Source organism: Balaenoptera ricei, chromosome 18 (assembly GCF_028023285.1).
Source record: "Balaenoptera ricei isolate mBalRic1 chromosome 18, mBalRic1.hap2, whole genome shotgun sequence".
In the NCBI taxonomy this organism is placed as follows: Eukaryota; Metazoa; Chordata; class Mammalia; order Artiodactyla; family Balaenopteridae; genus Balaenoptera; species Balaenoptera ricei.
This window is the reverse complement of record NC_082656.1, coordinates 5,782,870-5,797,148: the sequence shown is the minus strand read 5'-3', so window position 1 is coordinate 5,797,148 and position 14,279 is coordinate 5,782,870. Positions and strand designations below refer to the sequence as shown.

Sequence of the window (14,279 nt, the reverse complement as noted above, 5' to 3'; positions counted from 1 at the left end):
AATCATAAAACAAACATCATCTTGTTAAATGAACTGGTAGCAAAAAAAAAAAAAAGGACCATCTTCTCTCTGTAATTCTTTATTAAAAATACTGCTGTACACATAGAGACTGAAAACAGGATTAAAGATGAATAACCCATATTGGGATCATGACATTAGAACTTAACATACTGGTGCTTTTCAGGGAAGTTGTTGACATCCAAATCACAGAACCAAGGTCAAAAGCAAAATACAAAGGTACCCTCAAAAATATTTACAATGAAGTAAATACATTAACAGATTTTAAAATAGGTAACAAAAAACTGAAATGACCAACGTTACATGATTTCAAGGGTTGTCCTTTCTGTGCTTGTATCTGTCATAACAGGAAGGTGTGGACGTTTATATCCTTAATTTGAGTACTTTCAGATATTAAAATCTTCCTATGAAAAGACTAACTTTTAGACAACCTGTTAAATGGAATTACACTATGGAAAAGAGGGCTCCCCCAAAAAACACCTAAGCAGAACTAAGAGTTCTATTGAAAACCATTCCCAATAAAAACTAAATGAAAAATAAATATAAAACAAAGCTTAAAAAAAATACGTATTACCTGACACCGTTTTCTGGCTGACAATATTTACTCATGAAAACATATCAGCTGTCTACCTTTTTATTCAAACCAAGTCCTGAGGTTACTAGGGGCTGAAGCAAGCTAGCATTTATGATGCAAACACTCTTGGGTTTGTGATTTGAACCGGCCTCGCAGAGGGAAGTTTGCTGGTCTACACAGAATGAGAAAATCAAGCCCTATTTTTACCCCTGCCCTTCCTTAGCTTTTGCAAAACATTGGTCCACAAATTAAATTTTCAAAAAGTTCCCAGACCCCGAAACTAAAATAGATGATCCCCTTTCATTTTCAAAGAAAACAATATTGGAAAAAATCTCCAGCCCGCTTATAAATTAAGCATTTCATATTTCTTCTAGAATACAAGTAGTTCTTTTTTGTACAAAAGAATTACAATATGATTTGTCAAAAAACATATAAAAAGACAGCTGCTCTTTGTCAAATACATGAGCTAATAATGATAAAAGACTTTTTGCATGTTAATGTCTCCAAGTTCCTGTTCCTTTTACATAAAAAAAGAACATTATGGTGGCAAATGTTAATTATCCTTTGAATATTGAGCATTCTGTTCTTTTAAAATCCATCCTGATCAAATGCAATAACTGATTTTCTTTTTAACTCAACAACTGATGCTACCAAACGTGGCCTCAAGCACACTTGTTAAAACATGTAAAGCGTGTCTCTAGTCTTCAAAGATTTTGGGTGAAGAGGTGCTTTTTCTTGATGTAAATCTCAAGGCAGAGAAAATCATTTTAAAGCTTATAAAAAGTGGACAGAGAAATATTAAAAACTTCTCTGAAAACTACAAATATGTATAGTTATTAAAATTGAAGACTGTAACATCAGTTGCAAGTGCTTGGAAGTCTTTCCTGACCTTTTGAGTTTCCACATTTTCTTCATAGTTGCATGATGAGCACCCAGTGCTAGTAAAACATTCAGTGCTGGGAAAGGAGATAGAGTCTTCATTACGGTTTTTTATGAAAGAAAATTCCTATGTATTTGGCAGTCTTCAGTATCAAAGTATAGGTATTTCATTAACTAGAAATTCCATGAATACCCAAGTTTGGCGACAACTGCACGTCCAAATGTTAAGAAAGTTAAGAGGAGGAAAATTCCAGACTTTTGAGACTGACTTATTCAGGAATATCCCACATAGTTATTATCAAAAGCACTATTACTTTGGGCTAAGCAGTGACTGCAAAGGCACAGCAGATTGTTTTCCCTCCAGATTCAGGCTGTAAAACTTCAGAAAGCTCTTGATGCCAGACCACCGCTGTGTTTAGTTCGTCTTCTGAACAGTGTCTCTGTATCTGTATCCAGTGTAAAGTACCATAATAAAGCTGTGGTTCAAAGAACAGAACTTTATACAAAAAAGCAAACTGGAAAAAACCTAAAGCAATATACTCCTGAACTTCAGGCCTTTAACACAATTTCTTAATTTTTTTCTATTAAAAAATGGCATAAATGTAAATGTATCTGATTAACAGGGAAACGCCTTTTAAAAAAAAGGCTCTGGTTGAATTTGGAGCAAAGAGCGCTGTGTGCTCTTTCAGTTACTGTTTATCTAACCCTCATTCTGAAAGGATTTAAATCAACTAATAGGGGAATTCATACCCAACAAGTCACTGAAATTTTTGTGTGTTCTTAAAAACAAAACAAAACAAAAAACACACCAAAAAAATCTCAATCTGAACTAACAGTGGGTGGCATACCGAGCTTGCATACAATACTCTCACAAGAATTATGCACTACACTGTACTTCCGTGAAGTCATTTACCTGGTCCCTTATGTTATTCAGGGCAACCCATCCCCAAAAGAGCAAATTCTGCACCCCTCAGTGACAAAAATGCTGCCCAGCATTGTTTCCCAAAAACCTCCTTGCAAATAGTTTCCCTTAATAAGTATACAATGTGGCAAAAGTTCAAAGATCAGAAAAAAGTCTTTAAAAAATTAAAATTAGTGCATATACAAGTGGAGAAAACAAAAGCTGGAACATCATTCCCCCAACGGTGCTCCTTAATCTAAAATAAACTCTTCACAGGTGTGGCCCACCGGCAGCCACAGCTCAAGGGTAAGTGAAACATTCTTCCTTTCAAGTAACAGCGCACCTGACCCAAGTGCAAGCAGCTCTGCTCATCTTCTGCTTGTTTCCCAAACGTGAAATGAGATGATGAGAACAGTTCAGCTGTAGTGCAATTTGCTATTGGTTAAGCTCCTCGGCCATATCCCGCCTGTTTTTTCTTAAGCAAATACTACAACTGACCATTTGCAGCTGCAATCAGTTCTTGAAAAGTATTTTCAAAGCATCGCTTTAAGTCACTGTAAGTCACCACAAGTACACTCTTCTCATCTCTGGAAATGAGGCTTATTTTTTCTGGCACACCAGCATCTAACTGAAACAGACAGAAACACAACATATGAAGTTCAAGCCTATTTTAGGACAACATTTGCAACAGTGATATACGAAATATTTTTTTAAATGTTGTCACATTCCCCTCTAGATATTCATAAATATTTTACAACACTAATCACTATGCACACACTTTTCAACTCACATGCGTTATTTTAAAAACATTGTCCTAGGGACTTCCCTGGTGGCACAGTGGATGAGAATCCACCTGCCAGTGCAGGGAACACGGGTTCGAGCCCTGGTCCGGGAAGATCCCACGTGCCGCGGAGCAACTGGGCCCGTGAGCCGCAACTACTGAGCCTGCAAGCCTAGAGCCCATGAGCCACAACTACTGAAGCCCGCGCGCCTAGAGCCCGTGCTCCGCAACAAGAGAAGCCACCGCAGTGAGAAGCCCCCGCTCGACACAGAACATTGCCCTAGGGACTTCCCTGGTGGTCCAGTGGTTAAGACTCTGCACTCCCACTGCAGGGGGTGCGGGTTCGACCCCTGGGTGGGGTACTAAGATCCCACATGCAGCACAGCGTGGCCAAAAAATAAATAAAAAACATGCGAAAGTCATTTTAAAAAAAATTAAAGAAACATTGCCCTATGTTGCTGCCTATCTTATTTTAAAACTTTATATTATTATTATTTTTTTTTATTGGAGTATAGTTGCTTTACAATGTTGTGTTAGTTTCTGCTGTACAACGAAATGAATCAGCTTTATGTATACATATATCCCCATATCCCCTCCCTCTTGGACCTCCCTCCCAACCCCCCACCCTCCCACCCCCAATCCCACCCCTCTAGGTCGTCTCTGAGCGCCGAGCTGAGCTCCCTGTGCTATATAGCAGGCTCTCATTAGCTATCTATTTTATGCCTGGTACTGTGTATATGTCAATCCTAATCTCCCAATTCACCTATCTGTCATGTTTAACATTTGTGTATATTATATTCCATCCAGTTGATACTCCATAATCCAATTATTCCCCCAATATCTTCCAATTCCTTGGTATCGTGAACTACAGTGCAATGAACATATTTGGCTACTTAATTTTTTTCTTCTATAGAATTACTTCCCTAGGAGAAACACTTAGAAGTATAAACACTGAATCAACAAGTATGGGTAATTTTATAGCTTAATACATACAGCCAAATTGCTTCCCAAAGGACATCGAACACCACGAATTTATGAGTTGTACCAATTTACCAGTAACTCCATATCAAATGAGTGCCTTGCTATTTTAATTTACATTTTTTATTAATGTTACCTAATGTTTTCATACATTTACTTTTGTTATTTCCACCTGTGTGAATGCCGGTATATAATCTTTATCAAATCCTTATCTATCAGGATTTGGCAATAATATTTTAATGAGGTCTTTTTAAACATAAGTATGAATCCCAAGTCCAGCTAATAACTTCTCGTTAGGATTTTCACTTTACTTTTGTTAGTTTTCAATGTACATATTTCTTCTTTTTTCAATAATTCATTAAAATACGTTTAAAACTAATTCTGAAGGCACAACCTTTCAAATCATTTTACCATCTAATTTTTGTCATCATTTCCACCAAAATAATCTACGTAAAAATTTAATTTTTATATCATCAACATGGCCATCCATCCCTTTTAATTTATTACACGCTTTCCAAACTTAAAAAATTGTCATATATTCAGATTTGGGATAAATTCTATTTACTCCTATTTTATGAAATGAAACAGAATTTTCTTAAAATTTTCAGTTATCCTAATATTCATTAAATAATCTTCATTTAAGATGTCTGTCCATGGCTTATTTCCACAGGATCCACCTGTCAGTGTTTATTCTAGTTCTACATATTTTAAATTACCGGTGCTTTGATACTATGGATACTGTTTTCTAAAATCTGGTAGAATTATTCTCCACTCGTTGCTCTTATGAAAAATGTTTTCCCCTTAAGGGAAAAGGGCAAATGAATATACAAATTGTACCAGGTTAGCTCAATGATAACACAGTCTTGTTCTGTCTTAATGTAGGTTACTGACAATACTCTCTAAAGAGTTTTAAGGAAATTCAAACACGGCAAAGTAGTGCTTAAAAATAAAACACCACCGTGTTTTACCTGAAGGGTTAGCACACTGTATGCCAACAGCTCTAAATCATGTGCCACTGTAGGTATTTTCTCCTCTAGTCCTTGTAATTTAGGGACAGTTTAGACCAGGGGTCAGCAAATGTTTTCTATAAAGGGCCGGATAGTAAGTGTTTTAAATTTCAGGGCCATATATCAACACAAGCCTCTGTCTCATATTCTTCTTAGTTGTTTTTGTTTTTACAATCCTTTAAAAATGTAAAAACTATTCTTAGCTTGTAGGCTGTACAAAAACAGGCAAAAGGATTTGGCCCACAGGCCAGTTTGCCAACCCCTGATTTAGATATAAACCTATACACAAAGGCTAGGATATACTTCTGGAGACCCATTCTCTCTGTAATTCCAAGTAATTCATAAGGAAAATGCACTCCTCCCTTCCTCCATAAATCACATGTCTCCTGGCCCTTTCAAAAACACAAAGCTCACCTCTCAAAATTATGATACATCTCTACCTACTTACTTCATCTAATCACTTCTAATTCCCCATTTATCACAGCTGGGTCTAGTGATATGCCCAGTACTGAGTTTTCACTATTATTAACACTTGATTAACACCCACAGCTGAGAGCACATGAACTAAGGACTTGCAGGACTCACAATGACTGAGAAGAAAGGAATTCAACTTTTAAAAAATATTTAAACACAAAATACTGCTTTGTTTGTTATAACAAACTACACTTGGTAAATAAAACAGAGTGGGGCAGGGGTGTGGGAGGCAGTCCTTTTGTGACATTTTATCACAACAGAAAGATCCACAATGAAGAATTCTGGAATTATTCATGTAGGTGTTAAAAAACATCCTCCAATTCTACAAATTGTTATTAAGTAGGTACACCTAATAATTATTAATAAAATGTCTTGTATACTATAGCAGACTACATCTTAATTTCTTAAGTCTCTTAGCATTTGTAGAGGATGCAGCTCTATAAATTGTAGATAACAGCATTGTGATCTTAAAAGTCCAGATACAAATTACCTTGTTAAGACAAGAAATGATATGACTGAGGTCAATCCAAGGAGCGCCCGCTTCTGTCACCTGATGAAAAAGATGATCCCTAAAGAGTTTCAACAGATAACGGTCTCCAGTCTCCGACCAGGTAGGATCCTTCTGAAACCTGGGGGAAGGTAATATTTTACCTCAATAACTCATGCTGTATACCACAGGGCTATATGTTTATACTTCAGACTCAGAACTAGTTTAATTTTATTGTTTTCTACAATAAATCAGAAAGTAGGGTTTGTGTGTAGTTTTTTTATTTTAATCAAATTTTATGTCCAGATTGCCCATAGATTTTTTAAAACTAATCTCACTGAACATGAAAGTATATGAATACCACTTCCCACTTCTCAAGGCAATCACCCCCCTTACACACTCCTATTTTATAATCACTTCCTTGTTTAGGTCCCTACCATTAGATAAAATGGGGAAGAAAGCAAATGTCTTCAGATATCTTTAGAAACAGGTTGAAAGAGACTATCCTTTTCCTCCTCCACCCTTAGGTCATAGGGTAGAGACAGATGGTCAGATAGGTGTTCCGCTTTACTGGGAGCATAAAACAGGGAAATGTTTACGAAGCAAAAAGGGGGTAGATTCTGGTTTCCTACCATCATGTGATGATGTGAAAGTGAGCTGCTAAGAACTGGAAAACTGACCAGATGATCACTGTTAAGTTTTCAGTGACCCATGGAACTTACAGGCTAGTGGGGAAAACAGACATTCAAATAGTAATTGCTTATTTAGAGAATGCTATTAAGAAGAAGGGATATGGTATAGAACAGAAACATGAATTCACCGAGGAAAGCAAGGAAGGCTTTCTAGGGAAGGAAGAGTGCCCCTTAGTCAGAAGTACCAGGATTTGCAAAGGACAGAGCAAGGAGCACTTACACTTAAGAAAGGTCAGTGTAGCTGGATGGGGTTGGGGGAGAAAAGAGAAGAGAAGAGAGAGAGCAGAACTGGAGGGGTGCAGAATAAGGACAAGGAGGGGTAAGAGAAAAGACAGGCAAGGACAGCACTAGAGGCGAGGAGGACACCTAAAGGAAAAAAAGCACATCTGAAGCAAGGGAGAGGTCAGACCATGCAGCCTTAGATCACATTTAAAAATTAGATCTGCATTCTGCGAACAAGGAGGGGGAAGCCCACCACAGTCATGTATCTGGGTTCATACTACAAACGGAAGGGGGAAGATTCTTTTCTGGAGAAGCTGACCTACCCAAGGGAAATACTGACATTTGGAAGTCTACCAACAACAAACAAAAACCATACATAACAACATCTCGCTGCTTGATCACACATTCTATTATATAATCTCTGCCTCCACAAGGAGCTTCCCACTAGCTTTTAAGGACGTCATTTTTAATATGAATGAACAGCCAATGATCAGAAATCCTCTGCAGAATGAAACAAAACAAAGCAAACTGTTGCTTCCTATGAGATATTGCAGGGAACAGAATAAAAGTTAAATAAATTAAAAAAAAAAAAACCCCACTCACTAAAAATCTATAATTGACAGTCTCAGAGAAAAGGAATTAAATGCTATAAGACAAACACTTAGAAAGCAGAAAGTTGTTGAAAATTTAAAATATGATAGCAGAAATTCAAGAATTCAAAGGATTAGGAAAAAAACCTTTAATTTTAGACAAAATTAAGTTGAGATTATTGCCTAGAAAGTAAAACAAAAAGATACACTATAGAAAATAGAAGAGAATATTAGAAAATCAATTGCAAAGGCCTAACAGCTAAGCAATGGGAGTTCCAGAAAGAGAGAAGTTTTCAAAGAAACAATAAGATAACTTCCGAGAACTAAAAGACATAAATTCCCAAGATTAAAATGCCCACCTGTTGATTCACCAGAATGAATCAAAAACCCACACACACCCCAGCACATCGTTGTGAATTTCTGCACATCAGTGATTTAAAAAAAAAAAAAAAAAAAAAAAAAAAAAAAAAATCCTAAAAGCAAGGGGAATGGAGAAGGATTTGGAAAGAAAATGGCTTTGAGTCTGTCTGGAAGTTAAAAGACAATGGAGCGACGCTTCAAATTCTGAAAGAAAACTATCATTACTATTACTTAACTATGTACCAGAGGTACTAGCTAACACAATCACTCAAGAGAAATCAAAAGTATAGAAATTAGAAAGGAGGAAATATACTATCATTATGTGAAGACACAACTATATGCCTGGGAAACCCAAAAGAATTTAGTGAAAAACTATCCAAACACTAATGTACCAAGGTTCAAAATTTATAGAAATCAATCATTTTCACATACAATGATAACAAGGAGTCTAAGAAGACAGAATGGGGGGAAATTCCCATTTATAATAGCAACAAGAAAAAATACCTAAGAACAAACTTAGTGTGCTATAACTATATGAAGAACAATGTAAACACTGAAGAACACTAGAGCAGACATCAGCAATACAACGACATGTCATTATCTTGGTTAAGATAACTCCACATCTAAAAACACAAATGCTCCTTAAGTTTACTAATAAACTTAATAAAAATACCATCAGGTTTTTAAATTTTTTTTTTTAACTAAACAAGCTGATCCTAGAATTTATACAGAAAATTTAAGTTTTAGGAAAACAACAAAAAACAATAAAATGGAGATAAGAAAGAGCTAACACTACTAGATTTTAAAATGTCAATCATCATGACAGTGTGAAAGAGGTGCTGCCTTAATAAACCAGTGGAAAAAGCTAGACTAGTCCGTAAACAGCTTCTGGACCACTGGGTAGTCGTCTGGAGGTGGGGGGTGGGGTGGGGGGAGTTGGATTCGTACCTTACATCCTATATAAGTTCAGAATATATAAAAAAACTTGAACAGGAAAAAATTGAAACCTTAAGTATTCTAGAAGGAACTACAAGATTATCCTTTCACAATCTTAGAGTAGAAATGCCTTCTAACTTTCTTACTATGACTCAAAATCCAAAAGTACAGAAGAAGTTTGATCAATTAGACTACCATAAAAATGTCTACATGTGAAAAAATTAAGCAGAGTCAAAAGAAAAATGACAAACTTCAAAGAAAATGATACAAAGGGTAAATCTCTCTGGCTCCTGTACATCAAGAAGACAGATAGACAATCCAACTGAAAATAAAAATGGGCAAAGGATCTGGAGAGACAGAAAAGGAAATATAAATGAATCAAAAAGATAGGCAACATGCTCATTATGAGTAAATACCAAAAACACCTGCACTGAGATTCAATTTCTCATCTATCAGGTTGTCAAAAATCGAAATTTTGAAAGAAGTGTTGCTGGTGAAAGACTCTCATGCACTGTGCCTGGTAAACCCGTCTAAGAGCCATCATTACAGTCACAAATTACAACGGGTGCTGACCTAACGATCACAGTCGAACCCGTATTCGTGCACACGCTAAATTAAGTATGAGTAAGTCAGTCCCTGCAGAATTGCTTATACTAGGCAAAAGGCTGAAAACAACTCAAATGCCCATCAATAAGGAACTGGAGAAATAAATTACAGTGTATCTACAGGATGGACTATTACATGGCCATAAATTATGAGGAAGCATAGCACAGTGGTTAAGAGCATGGACTCTGGAACCACCATTCTGTCTGGATTCGAATCCCGACTCATATGTGACCTTAAACAAAGTTTTTAACCTCTCTATGCCTCAACTTCTCTGTTAAAAGGGAATACTAACAGTACCCAGCACCACAGGGCTGTTATGAGGATTAAGTTAGGTCATATTTGTTAACTATTGAGAATAGTGTTGAGCATACACTAAACACATCTAAAGAGAAAGATTTCCAAAATATATTGTTATGAGAAAAAAGCAACAAACAGAACACTGAACATGGTTTACAATTTGTAGGTATTTAGAAGTCGGGGGAGAGGGGTGATAAGAATATACAGTTGTAACTCGGGAAATATGTGCAGGAGACTAATAAAAGACTGGTGGGAGGAACTGGGGAGACTGGGGGTGTCAGGTACGAAAGAGAGATTTTTTTATTTTTCACTGCAAACCCTTTTCTGCTTTTTAAGAAATTGGTTCATATAAAATCTATTCAAAAGATTTAATAAAAAGAATTTTCTGAGGACAATCTGGAATTATATGCCCAATCATACTATCAATAAAGTATGAAAGTAGAATAAAGATATTTTCAGACTTTCAAAGACTCAAAAAACTCACCTTCCTCAGGAAGCTACTGAAGGCTGTGCTTCATTAAATCAAAAGAATAAACCAAGGAAAAAGGCAAGAAACAGGGCAAGCAACACAAAGGGAGAGACAATGAGAACAGCGCAGGGAAGGTCAGGTTCTAAGGCGAGAGTGTGAGCGGGCTTAAAGCGCAAGGAGCCCAGAGAGGAACAAAGGGCAGAGGCTCCAGGTGCAATTTCTCTAAGGGGGGAGGAAAAAAAGGGAACTGATAGGTTACCTATTTTTGACCATATGGAAAGGTATTTTAGAACTCTGGCAGAGAGTCTGGAATGAACTGGTGGTAAATATTTTTTCACTTGTTTAGTTTTCTATATAAGACAATAATTAACATCAGGAAAACAAAAATCTAAAAACAAAATACGAAAGAAAGGAAATACAGTCATGATTTACTATGCGAGGCAGCTACGAACGATATTTACCTTGTTTTAACAATGCCAACACTGAATAAAGATTTATCTCAAAATTCATGGGTTAAGCGGTACAATGTGTGTGTACTTAGTTAAGGGAAGGGGGTATGAGAGCGAGGGCCTCATCTTCCACAGAACAAAGTCATTAGCTGAGTTACAAACTGAAGAAAAATTTAAACACTGAAGGAAAAATCAAGGAACAGCACTCTAAGCATATACTTTTTTAAATAAAAGAGATAAATGCCAGAAGGAAGCAGCTGAAAGTCTTCTTTAAACGGTTCAACATATAGTCATGTTCTCTTCATTTAGAAAAATCATCAGGGAAAATGCTAATTGAATCTTTTAACTTTGAAGAAAGCTAAGTGAACTTAAATTTTGTGGTCAAAACATTCTCCCAAGCAATGATATTTATCTGTCACCTATCTCTATTAACAGAGGTAACAATCCTGAAATGCAACTTATACTACAGTCACAACAGCTGCACTACTGTTCTACCTGTCTTTGACAGGTATAATGCACAAACATCAAGCTGGCTTCTTTCTTGAACATATGGTTAACTTACAAACAAGGCAGAACTAAACAACAAATAATGTAAGATGGTGATGCCTTTCCAATGTCACTGATACGACAGCTATAAATAATGCACTTTAGCAGAAGAACAGCTAGAAACATCTGAAGTATCTAATCTGACCAAGGTAACCTGAACTGAACAGGCTTCAGAAAGGAGACAGGGAAGAGGCAGTACTGACAGGCAGAAAATGCACCCTCGTACGCAAACCACAACAGAGATTTCTAACACAGTGTATTTTCTGTTCACATGTGTGTGTGTGAAATCCCTAAGGACAACCACAATGTATGCTGTGGTTAAAAAACCACACCCTAATGGCTAACAATAGGCTTAAGGTCACTTTACATGAGAATTTTTCTTTTTCCAAACAAAACCAGTAAGAATAAGGTATACTCATTCTTGTTACGCAAAATAGTGCCCTTGATGGAAAACACATTGTAAAATACTGTAAATCCTTACTCCGGCCTCTCATTGATTGTTCCCAATTTTGCTAGAAGCCTAAACAGTCTTCCATTTTGAACCTCCTATAAAACATTTTAAAAAGAGAGAGAATATTAATGTTCCAGCTAACTGAATATAAAAGCAAAAGTTTACAAAACTGGTATCCTGTACCAATATTACCTTTAAACAATAAATCTTAATATCCCCACCTTCTGGTTATACTTTTGAATACAACATGTCCATTTCATTCAATAGTAATACTCAAGAAGATTATGCAGCTGTCCATTTTTTTCTTTTTTAAAAATTTTATTGGATTATAATTGATCTGCAATGCTGTGATAGTTTCAGGTGCACAGCAAAGTGATTCAGTTATACATACACATATATTCATTCTTTTTCAGATTCTTTTCTCATATAGGTTATCACAGAATATGGAGTAGAGTTCCCTGTGCTATACAGTAGGTCCCTGTTGGTTATCTATCTTATATATATATAGTAGTGTGTGTATGGTAATCACAAGCTTGTGATTTATTCCTTGCCCCCTACAGCTGTCCATTTTTAAGAATTATTAAAGTAATTCACATTAAAAAAAAAAATCAAGATTGTGTCTCATGACTGTAGCAAAGCCACAAACAAAAAAGAACAAAACAAATGCCCAGAGGACCCAAGAAATCAAAATATGGAACACTAAGTTTGGACAAAAATATCTACAAACAATCTTAGCCAGCTGTGTACTATATTCAGCACAGTAATTACTCTGTTTTACATCTATTGATACACACAGATGCAGGTGTGTACACACTCCTTTAACTACACACTTTACCTTTGCAAGGTCTTCCTCTATGACATCATTTCTCATTTGAGCAGCATCCAATTGAGTATAAAATCGAGCACCAATCATGGGCATGATGTCATTTACACTTCGCATCCTGTTTTGGTCAGTCAACAAATATCTAACCAAAATAGAGAAGGATCACTTGAATGCCAACCACGTAATTCACAAAACAACACAACCCCCAAGCACACGGGCACTGCTGCCGCCAGCATGTTAGTGTGCACAACTTCGGAAAAAATTTTTTCATGCAAATCGAGTTCATTTTTAAAGCTTAGTAATTATATTTCTTTTCTCTGGAAAACTTTAAGAGCCAATGGAAAAAACTGTAAAAATGTCTCTTTCTCTAAATGTTTTACTATTATGAAAATGAGAAAGGAAAGCTGGGTAGAGTTAGACTTACCATATTTCCATTCTCAAACCCTTCTTTACAACAGTGGGAGATGAAAAGATTGTTACAAACTTTTTTGGAGGGGTGAAATGGGGGTGATTGTAGGTGGGGAAATTTTTCCATTGCTCTTCAAAAATAGTTTTTGAAACTAAAACTAGGTCTTCCATTTTGATAAGTCAAACAAGCCTCAGCTTTTTAGGAAGCTGTCTCCTGCTCTGTGACCTCATTTACCACCTGTCATGGTATATTTATTTCTGAGAAATCTTCATGCACTAACACACATCAGAAAAGACCAAATCAATTTCTTCTATCATTATAACTAAGGCAGAAAAAGATTACACGTTTCAAAAGGCCACCTGTCAGAATACAATGATTATCAATCATCTATTATTATTTATTCTGATAGGTAAGCCATGTCCTAACCACTCTCATCAAAGCAGCCTCCTCATCTTTCACTCTCTGCTTATAATTCGACCTTATTTTCTCCATAGGACTTATCACTATCTGCAAACATCTTACTTGTTTATATGTTTATTAAGTTTTCCCCGTTATAATGGGTGGAAGCTCCAGAAGACGGGAAATTTTGTTTATCTTATTCAGAAGTGTCTTCAGCATCTGACATATAGTAGGCATTCTTTTGTTGAATAAAGGAACAGTTATAAACTCATGTGGATAATCTATGCCTTAGCTATTCATCTGTAATTACTGACATATTTGTATCTAACTACTCATACTTAAAGTTATTTATAAGCTATGTGACTTTTGGCAAGTTACTTTACATCTTCAAGCCTCAGTTTTGACATCTCTAAAATGGAGCTAATAATGGTACCTAATTTATAGGGTTATTGGGAGAATTAGGTGAATTAATTCATATCAATCAGTTCAAAAGTGCATGATACATAGTTTACTACTCTGTATATTTTAGTTATTGGTTAGTATGAAAGTATGACCTTTTTGTTTATTCATTTTTTATTAAGGAACATTTCATAACATTTGTAGAAGGAAAGAGAATTATATGATGAATCCTCATGTACCCATTACCCAGTTTCAATAATTATTAACTTATGGCCAATTTATTATATTTATATCCTTTGCGCTCACTTTTTTAAAAAAGGAAAATTATAACTTGAGATTATTTAAGACATCCTAGGTGTTGTAAGCTACAGCTAGAAATCACTGCTGTGCTAATATATGAAACAAATATTTTTATTTAAAAGAGAAATCAACTTATTTGATTATTAAAAGGAACCAGGTAACCACTGGCTTCCAGTGCTCTGTCACCAGCAGGACACTTATGCCAGTGTAACACAGCACAGGCGGGCAGCCC

General features: G+C 36.0%; 1 protein-coding gene across 6 annotated transcripts in view; it reads right to left on the bottom strand.

The window, feature by feature from the left end:
- Positions 1-63: 63 nt before the first annotated feature.
- PAN3 (poly(A) specific ribonuclease subunit PAN3) overlaps positions 64-14,279 on the bottom strand; it is a 118,655-nt gene continuing 104,439 nt past the window's right edge. For 5 of the 6 annotated variants that reach the window (XM_059902472.1, XM_059902471.1, XM_059902474.1 and 2 more), the window contains 4 exons: positions 12,553-12,682; positions 11,748-11,812; positions 6,103-6,241; positions 64-3,000 (listed from right to left, as the gene is read on the bottom strand). In XM_059902472.1, the coding sequence (XP_059758455.1) occupies positions 2,860-3,000; positions 6,103-6,241; positions 11,748-11,812; positions 12,553-12,682 (475 nt within the window). In that variant the 3' untranslated portion in view covers positions 64-2,859. Of the gene's footprint in view, positions 3,001-6,102; positions 6,242-11,747; positions 11,813-12,552; positions 12,683-14,279 lie in introns of those variants that run through there. The other variant, XM_059902477.1, reaches the window with a different exon arrangement.